This window comes from Oncorhynchus tshawytscha, linkage group LG16, assembly GCF_018296145.1.
Source record: "Oncorhynchus tshawytscha isolate Ot180627B linkage group LG16, Otsh_v2.0, whole genome shotgun sequence".
NCBI lineage: Eukaryota > Metazoa > Chordata > Actinopteri > Salmoniformes > Salmonidae > Oncorhynchus > Oncorhynchus tshawytscha.
Genome location: NC_056444.1, coordinates 69,619,148 through 69,641,242, shown reverse-complemented (window position 1 = coordinate 69,641,242; position 22,095 = coordinate 69,619,148). Strand labels below are relative to the sequence as shown.

The window sequence follows — 22,095 nt, the reverse complement described above, 5'->3', positions numbered from 1 at the left end:
ACTGTATAAGACAGGAGAAATACTCCAGATATAACAGACTGACCGTAGCCCCTGACACATGAACTATTGCAGCACAAATACTGGAGGCTGAGACAGGAGGGGTCGGGAGACACTGTGGCCCCGTCCGACGATACCCCCGGACAGGGCCAACCAAGTCAGACAGTAAAATACTACTTCACTAAAAGTATTTGGGATTTAAATATAGTTAAGGATCCAAATCTAAATGCAATCGCTAAAATATACTAAGTATCAAAAGTAAAATATTGCTGATATTTATCAAATTATTTCCGATCTACACCTGTAATTTTTATGGTCATGTCCAGAAACAATTCATTTAAATTGTGTGACAGAATGAAACGGAAATGAGTTCCCTCCCAGTCTTCCGTTTGCCTTAGCCAATCGTTTCGATTGATAGAGACACACGAGGCTCAACTGGCCAATGAGGTTACATTTTCCTGCAACCACCATCCAATCAACGATACGCCTACTTGCGGGCCCGAATCCCTCTTCAACCTTCAGTCGTGCTTTTTCTGTAGGGGCACCTTCAACTAGCTTCGCTGGGCACTGTCTTTCAGAATAAATATATTTTTCCCACAGACATCATGTCCTTTCTGGCTACCAGTATCAGCAGGCTAGCGCCAAGACTCCTTCAGTCAAAGGTAAGCCGAGGCAAGGAGCCTCTTCGAAGTAGAGTGGGCGTCAGTGCAAACGTTAATTTGCTAGAAACTATCAAGTAAACTTCAACAACTAGCTAGCCGGCTTGCTCGCTCTCCAGGAAAAATGTCGGTTGTAGTCAAGCGCATTCATGTATGCTAGTGGCTACACATCGCCAGACTGTTTTGAAGCTTACCAACGATGGTCCTCTATCTTTTAAATGCGTTGGAACTACTGTTTCTCGACGTTTTTTAGGTTAGCTGCGAGCTAGCCAGTTGACAGTGACGGATAACGTTAACAGGAGATTGATTGTGCAGGAGGTTGACGTTTGACAGCTAACGTTAGTTAGCTATCCCACCTCTCACATGGACGTTATTTTAAACTGCTTGTTTAGATAATCCAAAATAATGCATAGTCTTATATTAGCTACCTACTGTCAGCAGTGGCAAGTTAATTGGCTGGCTAGCTAACCTGCTCCTCCACTTCCCCTCATTTGACCTTCAGTGCTAACATTTCCATTCATAAGTACATGTCCTAACTATTAACGTACGTTTCTGTTGTATTGGCTATCTAGGTTTGTTCATTTCCGGGTGCTGTATTGTTGCCAAGTCTCCATTTATGTCGCAATCCACACTGAAAAATATATATAAACGCAACTTGTAAAGTGTTGGTCCTGTGTTTCATGAGTTTAAATAAAAGATCCCAGAAATGTTCCATATGCACAGCTTTTCTCTAAAATTTTGTGGACACTTATTTTATAAAAAAAAAAAAGTATTTACATCCCTGTTAGTGAGAATTTCTCCTTTGCCAAGATAATCCATTCAGCTGACAGGTGTGGCATATCAAGAACTTGATTAAACAGCAGGATCATTACACGGGTGCATCTTGTTGGGGGCAATAAAAGACTACTTTAAAAGGTGTTTTTATCACACAATGCTAAGTTTTGAGGGAGTGTGCAATTGGCATGCTGACTGCAGGAATGTCCACCAGAGCTGTTACTGGAAAATTGAATGTTAATTTCTCTACCATAAGCCGCCTCCAATGTCATTTTAAAATATTCTGCAATACGTCCAACTGTCCTCAACCGCAGACAACGTGTATGTTATGTGCAAACAGTTTGCTGATGTCAACGTTGTGAATAGTGCCCCATGGTGGCGGTGTGGTTATGGTATGGGCAGGCATAAGTTACTGCCAATGAACACAATTGCATTTTTATCTATGGCCATTTGAAAGCACAGAGATGCTGTGAAGAGATACTGAGGCCTGTTGTCATGCCATTCATCCGACACCAACTCATATTTCTGCATGATAATGCACGGCCCCATGTCGCAAGGATCTGTACACAATTCCTGGAAGCTGAAAATGGCCTGCATACTCACCAGACATGTCACCCATTGAGCATGTTTGGGATGCTCTGAATCGATGTGTCAACAGCGTGTTCCAGTTCCCGCCAATATCCAGCAACTTAGCACAGCCATTGAAGAGGAGTGGGACAACATTCCACAGGCCACAATCAACAGCCTGGTCAACTCTATGCGAAGGAGATGTCGTGTTGCATGAGGCAAATGGTGTTCACACCAGATATCAAAATCAAATCAAATCAAATTTTATTTGTCACATACACATGGTTAGCAGATGTTAATGCGAGTGTAGCGAAATGCTTGTGCTTCTAGTTCCGACAATGCAGTAATAACGAGCAAGTAATCTAACTAACAATTCCAAAAAAAAAACTACTGTCTTATACACAGTGTAAGGGGATAAAGAATATGTACATAAGGATATATGAATGAGTGATGGTACAGAGCAGCATAGGCAAGATACAGTAGATGATATCGAGTACAGTATATACATATGAGATAAGTATGTAAACCAAGTGGCATAGTTAAAGTGGCTAGTGATACATGTATTACATAAGGATGCAGTCGATGATATAGAGTACAGTATCAACGTATGCATATGAGATGAACAATGTAGGGTAAGTAACATTATATAAGGTAGCATTGTTTAAAGTGGCTAGTGATATATTTACATAATTTCCCATCAATTCCCATGATTAAAGTGGCTGGAGTAGAGTCAGTGTCATTGACAGTGTGTTGGCAGTAGCCACTCAATGTTAGTGGTGGCTGTTTAACAGTCTGATGGCCTTGAGATAGAAGCTGTTTTCAGTCTCTCGGTCCCAGCTTTGATGCACCTGTACTGACCTCGCCTTCTGGATGACAGCGGGGTGAACAGGCAGTGGCTCGGGTGGTTGATGTCCTTGATGATCTTTATGGCCTTCCTGTAGCATCGGGTGGTGTAGGTGTCCTGGAGGGCAGGTAGTTTGCCCCCGGTGATGCGTTGTGCAGACCTCACTACCCTCTGGAGAGCCTTACGGTTGAGGGCGGTGCAGTTGCCATACCAGGCGGTGATACAGCCCGCCAGGATGCTCTCGATTGTGCATCTGTAGAAGTTTGTGAGTGCTTTTGGTGACAAGCCGAATTTCTTCAGCCTCCTGAGGTTGAAGAGGCGCTGCTGCGCCTTCCTCACGATGCTGTCTGTGTGAGTGGACCAATTCAGTTTGTCTGTGATGTGTATGCCGAGGAACTTAAAACTTGCTACCCTCTCCACTACTGTTCCGTCGATGTGGATGGGGGGGGTGTTCCCTCTGCTGTTTCCTGAAGTCCACAATCATCTCCTTAGTTTTGTTGACGTTGAGTGTGAGGTTATTTTCCTGACACCACACTCCGAGGGCCCTCACCTCCTCCCTATAGGCCGTCTCGTCGTTGTTGGTAATCAAGCCTACCACTGTTGTGTCGTCCGCAAACTTGATGATTGAGTTGGAGGCGTGCATGGCCACGCAGTCGTGGGTGAACAGGGAGTACAGGAGGGGGCTCAGAACGCACCCTTGTGGGGCCCCAGTGTTGAGGATCAGCGGGGAGGAGATGTTGTTGCCTACCCTCACCACCTGGGGGCGGCCCGTCAGGAAGTCCAGTACCCAGTTGCACAGGGCGGGGTCGAGACCCAGGGTCTCGAGCTTGATGACGAGCTTGGAGGGTACTATGGTGTTGAATGCCGAGCTGTAGTCGATGAACAGCATTCTCACATAGGTATTCCTCTTGTCCAGATGGGTTAGGGCAGTGTGCAGTGTGGTTGAGATTGCATCGTCTGTGGACCTATTTGGGCGGTAAGCAAATTGGAGTGGGTCAAGGGTGTCAGGTAGGGTGGAGGTGATATGGTCCTTGACTAGTCTCTCAAAGCACTTCATGATGACGGATGTGAGTGCTACGGGGCGGTAGTCGTTTAGCTCAGTTACCTTAGCTTTCTTGGGAACAGGAACAATGGTGGCCCTCTTGAAGCATGTGGGAACAGCAGACTGGTATAGGGATTGGTTGAATATGTCCGTAAACACACCGGCCAGCTGGTCTGCGCATGCTCTGAGGGCGCGGCTGGGGATGCCGTCTGGGCCTGCAGCCTTGCGAGGGTTAACACGTTTAAATGTCTTACTCACTTCGGCTGCAGTGAAGGAGAGACCGCATGATTCCGTTGCAGGCCGTGTCAGTGGCACTGTATTGTCCTCAAAGCGGGCAAAAAAGTTATTTAGTCTGCCTGGGAGCAAGACATCCTGGTCCGTGACTGGGCTGGGTTTCTTCCTGTAGTCCGTGATTGACTGTAGACCCTGCCACATACCTCTTGTGTCTGAGCCGTTGAATTGAGATTCTACTTTGTCTCTGTACTGGCGCTTAGCTTGTTTGATAGCCTTGCGGAGGGAATAGCTGCACTGTTTGTATTCAGTCATGTTACCAGACACCTTGCCCTGATTAAAAGCAGTGGTTCGTGCCTTCAGTTTCACACGAATGCTGCCATCAATCCACGGTTTCTGGTTAGGGAATGTTTTAATCGTTGCTATGGGAACGACATCTTCAACGCACGTTCTAATGAACTCGCACACCGTATCAGCGTATTCGTCAATGTTGTTGTCTGACGCAATACGAAACATCTCCCAGTCCACGTGATGGAAGCAGTCTTGGAGTGTGGAGTCAGCTTGGTCGGACCAGCGTTGGACAGACCTCAGCGTGGGAGCTTCTTGTTTTAGTTTCTGTCTGTAGGCAGGGATCAACAAAATGGAGTCGTGGTCAGCTTTTCCGAAAGGGGGCGGGGCAGGGCCTTATATGCGTCGCGGAAGTTAGAGTAACAATGATCCAGGGTCTTTCCACCCCTGGTTGCGCAATCAATATGCTGATAACATTTAGGGAGTCTTGTTTTCAGATTAGCCTTGTTAAAATCCCCAGCTACAATGAATGCAGCCTCCGGATAAATCGTTTCCAGTTTGCAGAGAGTTAAATAAAGTTCGTTCAGAGCCATCGATGTGTCTGCTTGGGGGATATATACGGCTGTGATTATAATCGAAGAGAATTCTCTTGGTAGATAATGCGGTCTACATTTGATTGTGAGGAATTCTAAATCAGGTGAACAGAAGGATTTGAGTTCCTGTATGTTTCCTTCATCACACCATGTCACGTTGGCCATAAGGCATACGCCCCCGCCCGTCTTCTTACCAGAGAGATGTTTGTTTCTGTCGGCGCGATGCGTGGAGAAACCCGCTGGCTGCACCGCTTCGGATTGCGTCTCTCCAGTGAGCCATGTTTCCGTGAAGCAGAGAACGTTACAGTCTCTGATGTCCCTCTGGAATGCTACCCTTGCTCGGATTTCATCAACCTTGTTGTCAAGAGACTGGACATTGGCAAGAAGAATGCTAGGGAGTGGTGCACGATGTGCCCGTCTCCGGAGTCTGACCAGAAGACCGCTTCGTTTCCCTCTTTTTCTGAGTTTTTTTTTTTTTTTTGGTCGCTGCATGTGATCCACTCGGTTACACTGGTTGTAAGGCAGAACTCAGGATCCGCATCGCGAAAAACATATTCTTGGTCGTACTGATGGTGAGTTGACGCTGATCTTATATTCAGTAGTTCTTGTCGGCTGTATGTAAAGAAACCTAAGATGACCTGGGGTACTAGTGTAAGAAATAACACGTAAAAAAACCATAGTTTCCTAGGAACGCAAAGCGAGGCGGCCATCTCTGTCGGCGCCGGATGTACCGGCGTAGATACGAACTGTTTCTGATTTAAAAAATGTTTTATTTAATTTTTATTTTACCTTTTTTATTTAACCAGGCAAGTCAGTTAAGAACAAATTCTTATTTTCAATACAGATTTGTACCTTGTCAGCTCGGGAGTTTGTACTCGCGACCTTCCGGTTACTAGTCCAACGCTCTAACCACTAGGCTACCCATGCCCCAACTTTTTTTTTGAAGGCATCTGTGACCATCTGTATTCCCGGTCATGTGAAATCCATCGATCAGAGCCTAATTTATTTTTAATGGACTGATTTCCTTATGAACTGTAACTCAGTAAAATATTTGAAGTTGTTGCACATTGTGTTGATCTTTATTCAGCACTCACATCCGTCATCATGAAGTGCTTTGAGAGACTAGTCAAGGACCATATCACCTCCACCCTACCTGACACCCTAGACCCACTCCAATTTGCTTACCGCCCAAATAGGTCCACAGACGATGCAATCTCAACCACACTGCACACTGCCTTAACCCATCTGGACAAGAGGAATACCTATGTGAGAATGCTGTTCATCGACTACAGCTCGGCATTCAACACCATAGTACCCTCCAAGCTCGTCATCAAGCTCGAGACCCTGGGTCTCGACCCCGCCCCTGTGCAACTGGGTACTGGACTTCCTGACGGGCCGCCCCCAGGTGGTGAGGGTAGGCAACAACATCTCCTCCCCGCTGATCCTCAACACTGGGGCCCCACAAGGGTGTGTTCTGAGCCCTCTCCTGTACTCCCTGTTCACCCACGACTGCGTGGCCACGCACGCCTCCAACTCAATCATCAAGTTTGCGGACGACACAACAGTGGTAGGCTTGATTACCAACAACGACGAGACGGCCTACTGGGAGGAGGTGAGGCCCCTCGGAGTGTGGTGTCAGGAAAATAACCTCACACTCAACGTCAACAAAACTAAGGAGATGATTGTGGACTTCAGGAAACAGCAGAGGGAACACCCCCTATCCACATTGATGGAACAGTAGTGGAGAGGGTAGCAAGTTTTAAGTTCCTCGGCATACACATCACAGACAAACTGAATTGGTCCACTCACACAGACAGCATCGTGAAGAAGGCGCAGCAGAGCCTCTTCAACCTCAGGAGGCTGAAGAAATTCGGCTTGTCACCAAAAGCACTCACAAACTTCTACAGATGCACAATCGAGAGCATCCTGGCGGGCTGTATCACCGCCTGGTATGGCAATTGCACCGCCCTCAACCGTAAGGCTCTCCAGAGGGTAGTGAGGTCTGCACAACGCATCACCGGGGGCAAACTACCTGCCCTCCAGGACACCTACACCACCCGATGCTACAGGAAGGCCATAAAGATCATCAAGGACATCAACCATCCGAGCCACTGCCTGTTCACCCCGCTGTCATCCAGAAGGCGAGGTCAGTACAGGTGCATCAAAGCTGGGACCGAGAGACTGAAAAACAGCTTCTATCTCAAGGCCATCAGACTGTTAAACAGCCACCACTAACATTGAGTGGCTGCTGCCAACACACTGTCAATGACACTGACTCAACTCCAGCCACTTTAATAATGGGAATTGATGGGAAATGATGTAAATATATCACTAGCCACTTTAAACAATGCTACCTTATATAATGTTACTTACCCTACATTATTCATCTCATATGCATACGTATATACTGTACTCTATATCATCGACTGCATCCTTATGTAATACATGTATCACTAGCCACTAACTATGCCACTTGGTTTACATACTCATCTCATATGTATATACTGTACTCGATATCATCTACTGTATCTTGCCTATGCTGCTCTGTACCATCACTCATTCATATATCCTTATGTACATATTCTTTATCCCCTTACACTGTGTATAAGACAGTAGTTTTTTTGGAATTGTTAGTTAGATTACTTGTTCGTTATTACTGCATTGTCGGAACTAGAAGCACAAGCATTTCGCTACACTCGCATTAACATCTGCTAACCATGTGTATGTGACAAATAAAATTTGATTTGATTTATACCTAGCCAGTTAACTATCCAATTATGTAATAAGTCTTATGCATGTGCAACACTGAAGTTTCAATAACACACACTGATTTGAATTCTGTCTTGATTTCATGCATTCCACAGAGGTCTGTTGATTCCTGGGTGCCACTGCTACCTCTTGCCTGGAAACCCAACGTTAAATTGCATTGAATTCTATGTCGAGCAGAAATGAGTGTTTTGAATCAGGAAAGTTTCCTTTCACGACCTCTAAAAGCCTGAATGTTGAATACAATTATATTCTAACAAACTTTACCGGTTGTCTGTGCAGTTGGTCCTTTTGGCGGTAGGAATGTGAAGCAATATCCACAAGAAATATGAATTACATTAACTTTTCAAAGCTGGTAGTGTGCTCAGGTTTCTATCACCTGAAGCATGTACAGAACCATGTAAACACGTGCAGGAGCTTGGCAAGTAGACATGAGGCTCGTGCATATGCTTCAGGTGATAGAAGTCTGAGCACTACCAGCACTTTCAAAAGTTGATGTAATTATACTTTCCTGTGGATATATTGTCTCCTACAGCCGCAAGGACAACTGGTAAAGTACGTTAAAATCTAATTTTATTTGACATTCTGGAAGTTGTGAGGAAACTTTCCTGATTCAAATGCTAATTTTTGCCCATTGGGTTTCCAAGCAACTACCTCCCTGGTCAGGAGTAAGACTGTCTGAGTGTCCTTGGAACACCGGCTGTAACTAGATTGTAACCTACAGTACTGCCTTCACCCAATTACCCTCCTGCTCAGATCATTCTATTTCTATGGCCCAGACAGCTGACAAATCACGTTAACTTGTGACTTCTTATTTGAGGGACTGTTAACTTTCAATCCTCAGACAGATGACCTCTCGTTCACCAAAGAGGGCTCCCTCTTTGATTCTCAGTTGAAGCATTGATGACATTGTGGAACTGTACAATAGTCCCAGGACTTTGTCGACATGACACGTTAATAATCCTTGCTTGCGATACGGTTTTGGTAACCTTTTGGAAGTTTGCTTCTGTACTGTACAATCTATAATTATTTTTCATAAAAGGTTAAATGAATACACCTTTTTATAGCGTTAGGATTCACACACGGCCATATAGCCAATAAAACCGCTGTAACATGGCAATCTAGCATCTATGAACAACTGTGTATTGGAAGGAGGATGCCAGAAAAGTGTTGTAACTGAAAAATACTATCGGCTGCAAATGTGATAAAACCAATAAAAAATAGTGTACAGTTAGTGTATATTTAGCTTTTCTAGGAATTAGAAATTAATTAATTATTAATGGTAACGGAAAGGGGGATACCTAAAGTTGGATTAGGAAAGTTGTTTGGATCAAGTGTACAGGTAACTTATTAGGTCATGTTGGGCGAGTTGGACCCGGTGTATTTCTGCGACAAATACATTTACATTTTGGGATATAACGAAGGAATTTATCGAACAAAAGGACCATTTGTGATGTTTATGGGACATTTTGGAGTGCCAACAGAAGATCTTCAAAGGTAAGGCATGAATTATATCGTTATTTCTGACTTTCGTGTCGCACCTCCCTGGTTGAAAATGATTTGTTATGCATTTGTATGATGAGGCCTTGTCCTCAGATAATCACATGGTTTGCTTTCGCCGTAAAGCCTTTTTGAAATCTGACACGGAGGCTGGATTAACAAAAGTTAAGCTTTATTTTGGTGTATTGCACTTGTGATTTTATGAAAGTTAAATATTTCAAATTTAATTTGAATATCGCGCTCTGCAATTTCACCGGATGTTCCGGAACGTCTAGCCGTAACAGGTTTAATCGACATCCACGTCTTCGGCACCTGGGGAGCAGTGGGTTAACTACCTTGCTCAGGGGCAGAATGACAGATTTTTACTTCGTCAGCTCGGGGATTCGATCTTTCGGTTACTGGCCCGACGCTAACCACTAGGTAAATGTACTACTGGTGATTGCAAACAATTCACACACTTTACTTATGAAACAATGAATGTGCATTGTACTGTGCCATCCAAGCGGCCTCCGCAAGGGATTAGTTCACTGGGATGGGTGTGACTAAGACGGGTGTCTCCTGTGCCATTTAAAAAAAAATATATATATATATATATATTAATCACACGCTACCGTTCAAAAGTTTTTTTGTTTTTTTTGTCCATTCAAATTGATCAGAAATAGTGTGGATATTGTTAATGTAGTAAATGACTATTAAAACCCTTTTGCAAATATGTTAGCAAAGCTGAAAACTGTCGTCCTGATTAAATAAGCAATAAAACTGGCCTTCTTTAGACCAGTTGAGTATCTGGAGCATCAACATTTGTGGGTTTGATTACAGGCTCAAAATGGCCAGAAACAAAGAACTTTCTTCTGAAACTCGTCAGTCAATTCATGTTCTGAGAAATGAAGGCTATTCCATGCAAGAAATTGCCAAGAAACTGAAGATCTCGTACAACGCTGTGTACTACTCCCTTCACAGACCAGCGCAAACTGTCTCTAACCAGAATAGAAAGAGTGTGAGGTCCCAGTGCACAACTGAGGACAAGTACATTAGTGTCTAGTTTGAGAAACCGAAACAAGTCCTCAACTGGCAGCTTAATTAAATGGTACATGCAAAACACCAGTCTCAACGTCAATAGTGAATAGGTGACTTCGGGATGCTGGCCTTCAATTAAAAATCGAATGATTTATCACTGTTTTAATGTTGGATTATAGCTGCTATGGGAAGGTAGGCTACCCACACCTGAAGTAGAGTTCCACCTAGTGGGAACGTAGCCAGATGGGACTCCCTAAAACACATGCTATGCCCGGAAGTGACTTTTCGTCCCATGTTTTTGCTAAACCTAAAACTTTTCCTAACCCTTTTTGCTAACCTTAATGCAACCGCTGTGTCAGATTTTCTTTTTTTACTTTACGGAAAAAGCATAATCTGAGAGAGGTGCTCAGAACCCAAAACAGCCAGAGGAATATCTGCCATTTTGGAGTCAACAGAAGTTAGAAATTACGCCATAAATATTCACTTACCTTTGATGATCTTCATCAGAAGGCACTCCCAGGAATCCCAGTTTGACGACAAATGACTGATTTGTTCCATAAAGTCCATCATTTCTGTCCAAATAGCCACTTGTTGTTAGCGTGTTCAGCCCAGTAATCCATCTTCATGAGGCGCAGGCGCTTCGTCCAGACAATTCAAAGTTCCGTTACAGGTCGTAGAAACAGATTCCTCCATACATCGTTTGACTTATCTTTGGGATGTTTTTAACATCAAACATCAATAATGTTCCAACCGGAGAATTCCTATGTCTGAAGAAAAGCAATGGAACGAGAGCTAACTCTGTCGGGAGCGCACATCATGAGACCAAGGCACTCTGCCAGACCACTGACTCAAAGAGGTCTCATGAGCCCCTCCTTTATAGTAGAATCCTCATTCAAGTTTCTAAAGACGGTTGACATCTACTGGAAGCTGTAGGAAGTGCAACTTTATCCATATCCCACTGTGTATTCGGTAGGCCAAGCTTTGAAAAACTACAAACCTCAGATATCCCACTTCCTGGTTGGATTTTTCTCAGGTTTTTGCCAGCCATATGAGTTCTGTTATACTCCAGACATCATTCAAACAGTTTTAGAAACTTCAGTGTTTTCTATCCAATACTCATAATATGCAAATATTAGCATCTGGGACAGAGTAGGAGGTAGTTCACTCTGGGCACGCTATTCATCCAAAAGTGAAAATGCTGCCCCCTACCCCAAAAGAGTTAACCTACTTTTCTTAATCTGCCAACTTTAATTATCCTAACCTACTATGAAAAAGTCACTTCCGGTTGTGGCTGTATCGAAGTGGTGTGTTTTTTTTTGGGAATCTTGTAGCCAGATGTCCCTTGCGTTGACCCCCTGGCTCCATCCCCCTTCCATTGACAATCTGACTGAGTCTGGTCAGAGATCTGTATATAATGACGAGATGCTCATGTCTTTGCCCTAACAATGGGAGCCGTTGTCCCAAAGGCAGGAAGGCAGGTGACAAGCTTAAATAAAAAAACAAACCCATAGAAACGCATTGGGCTTATTTTGGACATATTTTTGCGAGGGTGAAACCTCTCGCTTTGCCTCTTCCTCTCTGGTCTGGTTTCAGACTACTGGTAGTAATCACCTGCTAAGCTACAAGATTACTGGCATCCAGGCAAGAAATTTCATCCTGCCTTGGCTGATTTTTGTATTTTTATTTATTTACTCAAGAACATTCCTGTTAATCCGACTCAATCTCCTAGTTCTAGTGACCAAGTCCTTAGGGTCATCTGCCATAGCTGGAGAAAAAAAATACATTTATGGTTCATTGAAATTGAGAAATATTGCTAGCTTTTTGCTATAAACCCTCTAGGTTCATTTTCTTTCATCATTATACCAGCTGCTCCCATTTACCTCTGACAACAGTATAATGGTCTTCGCTGTTATCTGCAGTGAAGGCAGACATTGCGGATTGCCGGACCAGATAGCAGTTATCTATACAGAACCAATTACCCGATCTTCCCACTCTGTCGTGGATGTTGAGTCTATGGGGTTGGATATTTAGGCTAACTGAGAAGCGGCGAGAAATCAGGATTTCATGGTACTATCAGCTCAATAATTAAATTAGGCCTACTTCTCGTAGTCTAGCTGCAGGTATTGGAAATCAGAGTGCAGTTGTGCTACGCAGCTAATTTGAAGCTTCTCTAATACCCCCTTTACACTCTGCTAACCAAGTCTCTGTTTTGACCACAGACCCTCCCTCAGGCTCATGTTTTCTGACGCTTGCATTTTCTCCTCTGCAGAATGCCTCATGTGTCATTGTGGCATCCAGACATGCCAGCTCATCAACAGTAAGTACTCTGACCACCTCTTCAAGGCCACTCATTGTCAGTTTGCTCATTATTAACGTAATTGTTGGTGAAGCATGATATTAATAGGGATTGACGAGATTTCCTTCTTTGTTCTCTTTGCCATTTATGGACCATGCTGACAACTTTATAAGCCTGTTTTTCAACCTATGTTTTGGATATATTGGTTGTTTAACTAACACAGACTTGGCAGTGTTATCACAGTTTTCACTAGGTTCTCTGTAGTTGACCTTTTTTTTAATAGGCTGGTTTTCAACTAATTTTATTTTGACTGAGCTTTCAGAGACATGTCTGTGTTTTTGCAGAATTTAAAGGATGTTCTATCAGACCTCATCCCAAAAGAGCAAAGTAGGATCAAGAGCTTCAAACAGCAGTATGGTAAAACCAACATTGGATCGATCACTGTTGATATGGTAAGTAATTGAGCCATATTCATTATCTCAGAACATAATGTTGGTAAAAACCATACAAGATAATCAAAGGCTTTTCATGTAGAAATACACCACTTTGAGAGGAAAATTGCAAGATTATGTTATAATACTTTTATTGCATCATGGTTGTTTATGCAATAGAATAAGGGGTTGTTTTCTACTGAGGATGGGCCTCTGGGAGATAACTGACAGGAGATTTATGATGTCTTTGGGGATACTGTATTCCAGAGCATGAGTTAATGTCTCACTGGTACAGTATAGAACCGAAACATGGCTCCAGTATGGAGTTAGGGGGCCAGACACTGGTCTCTACACAATGAAAACTGTTTTTACAGCAGATACTGTCTGCTGTGAATTATAAGTATCTTTTATACAAATCTTAACCTTGTGACCCATTCAATACATCTGTTCATCATGTAGGTTGAAAGGGGACTATCTTGGCTATAAAAGACCTTTGTACTTTTGTCTCAGGGCTCTCAACGAATCATCTGAGGGTGATTTGTCGACCAGCCATCATGCTCCATTATTAATAAGTGGTTTAAAGATTTAGTTTAAGTATAACTCTGACTTGTGTGATAAGGTTGTCTCCTCATTTGATAGTAAAGAAATGAACCACCACACCACAAAGATCAGAAAAGCAATGGTAAAATCATTTTCAAAATTCCATTAACAAAATGATGTGTGGTGAGGGTCTTTAGTTTATCAATATGTAGAAATGGATTCACATTACTGTATTATAGACCGGCTGCTACGTGATTGGGTCTGATATTGCCCCTCATCTATTCCCCTTTTAGCATACTAGCGGTCATGTAATGTACCACTACTCAGCCTGTTCTCTGCCAGCTAAGCACAGCCACATGTGTCCGATGACACTTTGCTTCTTGAAAACTTGATTGCTGATATTCAAAACATTTTGAGACTGTACCAACAGCGGACTAATGCAACAAAAAATAACTAAAATATAAAGCTGAGTCACAGCTCTTGCCTCCCACACCAGAAATCACAGCAGACTCACTCCAGGGTTACACACACCTCAGCTCTTACAGTGAACGTCATCCACACGTTTATCATTCACATGACATCTTCACCCTTTTTATGACTATGAAGAATGTAGATTAATTAAGATCAGGGTCATCTTTACACATTTTGAATTGAGACACTTATTTCTGGACTTTGATCAGAGAGAAATAGTCTAGCCTATATTGAGCTTTCTGTACAGTGTAATTTCTGTTGTTTCATAGGTCTATGGTGGGATGAGGGGCATGAAGGGTCTGGTGTATGAGACCTCAGTGCTGGATCCTGATGAGGTGTGTTTCCTGCCATCACAACACAAATAATCCACAACGGTATCAACCACAGAATAATTGATGTGTCAAGCTGAGCACTCTTGGCCCTCGTAGATAAGCCATATGGTTACTTACAGTGCCTTCAGAATGTATTCAGACTCCTTGACTTATTCCACATTTTGTGTTACAGCCTGAATTCAAAATTGATGAAAACAATTATTCTCACCCTTCTACACACAATACCCCTTAATGACAAGGTGAAAACATGTTTTTAGACATTTTTGCACATTTTATTGAAAATGAAATACAGAAATAAGTATTCACACTCGAGTCAATACTTTGTAGAAGCACCTTTGGCAGGGACTACGGTCTTTCTGGGTAAGTCTCTAAGAGCTTTCCACACCTGGATTGTATACCATTTGCCCTTTTTTATTATTAAAAAAATTATTCAAGCTCTGTCAAATTGGTGGTTGTTCATTGCTAGACAACCACTTTCAGGTCTTGCCATAGATTTTCATGTATATTTAAGTCAAAACTAACTCGACCACTCGGAACATTCACTGTCTTGGTAAGCAATTCCAGTGTAGATTTGGCCTTGTCTGTTAGGTCATTGTCCTGCTGAAAGGTGAATTAATCTCCCAGTGTCTGTTGGAAAGCAGACTGAACCAGGTTTTCCTTTAGGGTTTTGCCTGTGCTTAGCTCCATTCTGTTAAGGACTGGGGAGTTTTTCAGGATAAAAAATAAACAATTACAAGCACACCCATAACATGATGCAGCTTTAAACAGAGTGGTACTCAGTAATTAGTTGTATTGGGTTTTCCCCAAACAACTTTGTATTCGGGACAAAAAGGTAATTGCTTTGACAGATTTTTTTTCTAGTATTACTTTAATGCCTTATTGCAAACAGGATGCATGTTTTTGATTTTTTTTAAATTCTGTACAGCTTCCTTTTCACCCTGTCAATTAGGTTAGTATTGTTGAGTAACTACAATTTTGTTGTTCCATCCTCAGTTTTCTATCACAGCATTTGGCCTTAGGGTGACAGCCATGAGCAGTTTCCATCCTCCGGCAACTGAGTTACCATCCAAAGTGTAATTAATAACTAACCTATACTCAAAGGGTCTTATTTATTTTTTTATTTTTTTACCCATCTACCAATAGGTGCCGTTCTTTGCAAGGCATTGAACAACCTCCCTGGTCTTTGTGGTTGAATCTGTGCTTGTAATTCACTGCTTGACTGAGGGACCTTACAGATAATTGTACGTGTGGGTAAAGAGATGATTCAAATATCATGTTAAACACTTATTGCACATAGTGAGTCCATTCAACTTATTATGTGACTTGTTAAGCAAATAAAAAAAATAAAAAATGTTTACTCCTGAACTTATTTAGGCTTGCCATAACAAACGGGTTGAATACTTATAACATTTTGGTTTTTCTTTATTAAATAATTTTGTGTAAATTTCGAAAAACATATTTCCTCTTTTATATATATTGTGTGTAGGCCAGTGACAAAACATCTACATTTAATCCATTTTAAATTCAGGCTGTAAGACAACAAAATGTGGAAAAAGTCAAGGGGTGTCAGTACTTTCTCAAGGCACTATCTAAATTGTGTCAAATTTGTCTTTAGGGCATCCGCTTCCGTGGCTACAGCATTCCAGAGTGTCAGCAGCTGTTGCCCAAGGCTCCAGGAGGTCAGGAGCCATTGCCTGAGGGCCTCTTTTGGCTGCTGGTCACAGGACAGGTCCCCACAGAGGAACAGGTGAGATGGGGCTAGGGCTAATTTAAACTGAATGTAAAGATTTAGTCTGGTCAAGTGGAAAGGAGGTTAAAGGGTAGCATAAACATAACCACATGTAACATGGATTTGCATTAGTATACGCACGTAAAGTTCTAATACAATGTTAGACCTCACTTTTATTTTTTAAGTTATTACATAAAACCGATCAGAATGCTGAAGTCATGCCGGGAAAGTGTTTTTTGTGGGTTGTGACGTTTTATATGGAGGACCCAGCCAGTCAGCCTATTCCCTATAATGTATAACTTTAAATTAAATCAAATCGTTTGCACCTTCATAACTACTGGTTTCAATAAAAATGTTCAATAAAAAAAACTTCAAACCCAATTAATGTATGAATTTATTGATAGAAATCAGCTTGCAAAGATGCTAGCCAACTAGCCTGCTAACGTTAGCCCTACTAGCCTGCTAACATTAGGTTAGCGCTGCATGAGTCAGCCAGTTGCGATCAACACCTAGCTAACAGAAACATTTAAAGTAAACAAGTTTTGAACAAATATAACACCATCTAAACAATTATCAAATAATGTTGCTGTATATGCAGTTATCTTAGCCAGCCAGCTAAGGTTACTTATTTAGCCTGCTTGCTAGCATAGCCAGCTAACTAGTCTAGTTGGAAAACCACCACGGTCAACATAGCTAAGTGGTAAGCCAGAGAACAACACCAACTATTCTAGCACAAGCAGGAAAAATATAAATCTAACAGATACTTTTTTGCCCCACTGTATTTAGTCAGCCACCAATTGTGCAAGTTCTCCCACTTAAAAAGATGAGGCCTGTAATTTTCATCATAGGTACACAAAATCACATTGTAGGATTTTTTATTAATTTATTTGCAAATGATGGTGGAAAATAAGTATTTGGTCAATAACTAACAAAAGTTTCTCAATACTCTGTTATATACCCTTTGTTGGCAATGACAGAGGTCAAATGTTTTCTGTAAGTCTTCACAAGGTTTTCACACACTGTTGCTGGTATTTTGGCCCATTCCTCCATGCAGATCTCCTCTAGAGCAGTGATGTTTTGGGGCTGTTGCTGGGCAACACAGACTTTCAACTCCCTCCAAAGATTTTCTATGGGGTTGAGATCTGGAGACTGGCTAGGCCACTCCAGGACCTTGAAATGCTTCTTACGAAGCCACTCCTTCGTTGCCCGGGCGGTGTGTTTGGGATCATTGTCATGCTGAAAGACCCAGCCACGTTTCATCTTCAATGCCCTTGCTGATGGAGGTTTTCACTCAATCTCACGATACATGGCCCCATTCATTCTTTCCTTTACACGGATCAGTCGTCCTGGTCACTTTGCAGAAAAACAGCCCCAAAGCATGATGTTTCCACCCCCATGCTTCACAGTAGGTATGGTGTTCTTTGGATGCAACTCAGCATTCTTTGTCGTGGAGCCCCAGATCGAGGGAGATTATCAGTGGTCTTGTATGTCTTCCATTTCCTAATAATTGCTCCCACAGTTGATTTGTTCAAACCAAGCTGCTTACCTATTGCAGATTCAGTCTTCCCAGCCTGGTGCAGGTCTACAGTTTTGTTTCTGGTGTCCTTTGACAGCTCTTTGGTCTTGGCCATAGTGGAGTTTGTCGTGTAACTGTTTGAGGTTGTGGACAGGTGTCTTTTATACTGATAACAAGTTCAAACAGGTGCCATTAATACAGGTAACGAGTGGAGGACAGATGAGCCTCTTAAAGAAGAAGTTACAGGTCTGTGAGCCAGAAATCTTGCTTGTTTGTAGGTGCCCAAATACTTATTTTCCACCATAATTTGCAAATATATTCATTAAAAATCCTACAATGTGATTTTTCTGGATTTTTTTTTCTCATTTTGTCTGTCATAGTTGAAGTGTACCTATGATGAAAATTGCAGGCCTCATCTTTTTAAGTGGGAGAACTTGCACTATTGGTGGCTGACAATACTTTTTTGCCCCACTGTATAAAGTAGAGCGTGGAGACTTACCGATTGACAGCTGAGTTAACGACCAAAGAAGAGCCGAGGAAAAGGCCTTTTCACCAGCCTGAGGGAGTCCGTTAATCCAATAGCGATATAGGGAGGTAAATCCACATTGAATTTACCCGGTTTATCTCATTACTGCTGACTCTCGTGATGTACCGGTAGGGAACAGAGGTTGCTGGCTTAACATTCACGCTCGGCACAGCACCTGGTTTCAGACACTCATTCCGAATCCTGCCTTCCACTGGTTATAGCTATCAAAGTCCTCTGTGAGCACTGCATACAGTAGACGTTCCCGTGGTTCCCTTCATCCAATCCACTCGCTCCAACTGGACAAACCGTTCCCACTACAAAGCTAGCTTCTCGTTTTTGGGCCACATTGTGGGTATTACTGCAACAACTCAACTCCAACACACATCCTTGGCATTTGGTGTTTGCTGCAGCTCTTTCTTGAAGCCACCACGAGATGAGGTCTAATTCCACCCTAATATGGCTCAGCTGGAGGAAATTCCTATATTACAGGTTTTATGGTACCAGTTAAAAGTTTGGACACACCTACTCTTTATGGTTTAGGAGGAAGGCATTGAAGTTCTACAACCATAGCAAAGTGATGGGGATTTATAATGTTTGGGATTGAAGAACATTTCCTGGCTCAATTTTTTTATAGGCCCTACTTGTACTCACCGATCATGTTTGCATCTCTCCAGGTGAGCTGGTTGTCCAAAGAATGGGCTAAGCGGGCAGCACTCCCCTCCCACGTCGTCACCATGCTAGATAACTTCCCTACCAACCTTCACCCAATGTCCCAGTTCAGCGCTGCTATCACAGCTCTGAACAGTGAGAGCAGCTTTGCCCGGGCCTACTCCGAGGGCGTCAACAAGGCCAAGTACTGGGAGGTAAGTCACACACAGACAGATCTCAGCATGTATTCTTCACAGACCTGGGTTCAAATGGTATTTGACATTTAAAAAAATACTTTCTGTGTTTGATTGAGCGTGCCTGGTGAAATAGAACAAACAGAATAGCCATTAAGGTGTAAACCTTGCACATCTGGCGCTTCAGGCAGGCAAAAGTCAACGCTCAAAGTATTTTAAATATTTTAAATATGATTTGAACCTAGGTCTGCATTCCTCACACGACAATGCAGTACAGGCAGAGGTGTGGTAAAAGGCATTAAACCAGTGTGTGATGCCAGATCAATGAGTCGTCTTCACTAAACCTTGACTTATTTTAAAGTACCTTTCAAGTGTCTGTTCTTTTAAATGTGAATTTTAACACGCACACCAGGTCTTCCTTGAACAAGAGCATATTCATCAAGATGAGGTTAAATTTAAGTAAATAGAAACACAACCACACTGTTTGTGTAGAGCAGGGAATTACAGCCCCAGAGTTCAACCGAGACTTGAAAAAACTCACAGACCAAAACATCAACAGGAAATCACCTACCGAGGTAATCGTGTGTGGGATTTATCATGTCTTTCAGTGAGATCCTGTGGGAGACTACTGACTGTTGATTAAACCACCTACCCTTCTCTATTCAGTTAATCTACTCCATTCCTGTTCATCTATTCAGTTAATCTACTCTATTCCAGTTCATCTATGAGGACTCCATGGACTTAATTGCCAAGTTGCCATGTGTTGCTGCCAAGATCTACCGTAACCTGTACCGTGAGGGCAGCAGCATTGGCGCTATTGACTCCAACCAGGACTGGTCCGCTAACTTCGCCAACATGCTGGGCTACAGCAACTCTGCTGAGTTCACTGAACTTATGAGGCTCTACCTCACAATCCACAGGTATTTTACTTATGGGCCAGTTTCAGGTTAAGAATCTCTACTGAAGAATCTCCATTGAAACCTGCCCTGAAGGATTTATATATTAAGCATAATTACAGTTTAAGTGCCTTTGGGTCATTGAAAAGCACTCTATAAATCCCAGGTATTCATATTATTAACAATTATAAGTCATTGATTTATTTTACTTTTGGGGGAGGGGGTTGCCATTTTGTCTATTTTTTTGGCTGTAGTTCCTTCCCCTTTGCCACTAAATTCTGAGAATTGTGAAACCCTCAAATATAAAAATTCTCTGCCCGCTAGTGTTTATATGTTGCATTAGAATTATTCTACAGTTTTGGGGGGGGGGATAAGTCTGTATTTCAATATAGCTCTGTATAAATGTTTGTTAGTAGTAATCAATAATGTGAGGTACAATTTTGTAATGAATTACTATACATTAAAATTAATGTGACCCTTTGGTTTCAGTGACCATGAGGGAGGCAACGTCAGCGCCCACACAAGTCACCTGGTGGGCAGTGCTCTGTCCGACCCTTACCTCTCCTTCAGTGCTGCTCTGAACGGGCTGGCTGGACCTCTGCATGGGCTGGCCAACCAGGTCTGTGTCAATCCTGTCCTTTGCTCTGCACAGTCACATGGATGGACAGAACGATAATCATGTTGGCGTAACTGGCTTTTCCTTAACATTAGCACAACAGTGCTTTTATAGAGAGTTTCTGTTTTAGACTTGCTGAGGTTATAAGTGTGTTTCTGTGTGCCCTACAGGAGGTACTGGTGTGGCTGACGGCCCTGCAGAAGGAGATGGGAGGGGAGGTGTCTGATGAGAAGATGAGGGATTACATCTGGAACACACTCAAGTCTGGCAGGGTAAGAGTGCGTCTAGCTTCACTATTACGACGCATCTTACCAAAAAGTCCCTAGTTCTCTAGGATTCTGGGAATCAGGAACGGGGATTCTGAAGAACACAGGAGATTTGGGGGAAGTTTTCAACCCTACTCCTCACACCCTCTCTCTCTGCCGTAGGTGGTGCCAGGCTACGGGCATGCTGTCCTGAGGAAGACTGACCCCAGGTACCAATGCCAGCAGGAGTTTGCCTTTAAGCACCTGCCCAATGACCCCATGTTCAAGCTGGTGCACCAGCTCTACAAGATCGTGCCCCCAGTGCTGCTAGAGCAGGGTAAGGCCAAGAACCCCTGGCCCAACGTAGATGCCCACAGTGGAGTGCTGCTGCAGGTAAGCAATATTCTTTATTCAGGCATTCTGCTCAACAATGTCCTATTGTAATGTTACGTATTGCAATGTAATGCAGATCCATTCTGAAACTTCGATGGAAGTTGAATTTGAAAGTGCATTCTAAATGTATTTTGACTAGTCAGCATTACAATTATACTTCAATTATAAGCATCACAAAACACAGCACCTGTGTGTTTTAGTTTAGTCTTTTAATCATTCCATTTTTGTTGACCCTCTGTAACAAAACATATTTGACCTCTCCCTGGCCTTCCCCCTGACCTCTCTCCACTACAGTATTATGGGATGACAGAGATGAACTACTACACTGTGTTGTTCGGTGTGTCCCGAGCCCTGGGAGTGCTGGCCCAGCTGATCTGGAGCCGAGCCCTGGGCTTCCCCCTGGAACGCCCCAAGTCCATGAGCACGGACGGACTCATGACCCTGGTGGGGGCCAACAAGTCAGGCTGAAGAGGGAGAGAAGGGAGGAAATAACAAATAAAAGCTGACCTCGCCCCCATCCCCATGAAAGAGATTCAAAGAGACAGTACACATTTTTAATTTATTATTATTAATCAAAAATCCCCAAAAAGGGCGTTTGATATTTACATTGTTTGGTGTGAGACGGTTAGGTATTCATAGATATCCTATATTATATATCCCCGCTATGCCTCCACATTTGGAAGATAAAGAGAGATGCGAAACACATACTCATACACTGAGTGTAAAAAAACAAGAACTCCTTCCTAATATTAAGTTGAACTCCCCCCTTTGCCCTCAGAACAGCCTCAATTTGTCAGGGCATGGACTCTACAAGGTGTCGAAAGCATTCCACAGGGAGGCTGGCCCATGCTGACTCCAATGCTTCCCACAGTTGTGTCAAGTTGCCTGGATGTCCTTTGGGTTGTGGACCATTCTTGATAAACACAGGAAACTGTTGAGCGAGAAAAATCCGGCAGTGTTGCAGTTCTTGACACACTCAAACCA

At 42.8% G+C, this 22,095-nt stretch overlaps 1 protein-coding gene across 1 annotated transcript; it reads left to right on the top strand.

Annotated features, from left to right (window-relative positions):
- The first annotated feature begins 478 nt into the window (after positions 1-478).
- On the top strand, positions 479-21,872 carry LOC112216248 (citrate synthase, mitochondrial). Its single transcript, XM_024376095.2, has 11 exons — positions 479-659; positions 12,548-12,595; positions 12,919-13,026; positions 14,286-14,351; positions 15,964-16,095; positions 18,794-18,982; positions 19,679-19,881; positions 20,347-20,476; positions 20,644-20,745; positions 20,902-21,111; positions 21,406-21,872. Exons 1-11 carry the CDS (start codon positions 603-605, stop codon positions 21,577-21,579), a joined length of 1,419 nt encoding a protein of 472 aa, XP_024231863.1. The 5' UTR covers positions 479-602; the 3' UTR covers positions 21,580-21,872.
- The last annotated feature ends 223 nt before the right edge of the window (positions 21,873-22,095 follow it).

What these genes read in the sequence shown, in the direction of transcription:
- LOC112216248 (XM_024376095.2), top strand. Translation starts at nt 603, where the DNA reads ATGTCCTTTCTGGCTACCAGTATCAGCAGGCTAGCGCCAAGACTCCTT. An exon ending in CAAGACTCCTTCAGTCAAAG is followed by an intron (nt 660 to 12,547) that starts GTAAGCCGAGGC and finishes TCTCCTCTGCAG; the next exon opens with AATGCCTCATGTGTCATTGT. An exon ending in ACACACTCAAGTCTGGCAGG is followed by an intron (nt 20,746 to 20,901) that starts GTAAGAGTGCGT and finishes TCTCTGCCGTAG; the next exon opens with GTGGTGCCAGGCTACGGGCA.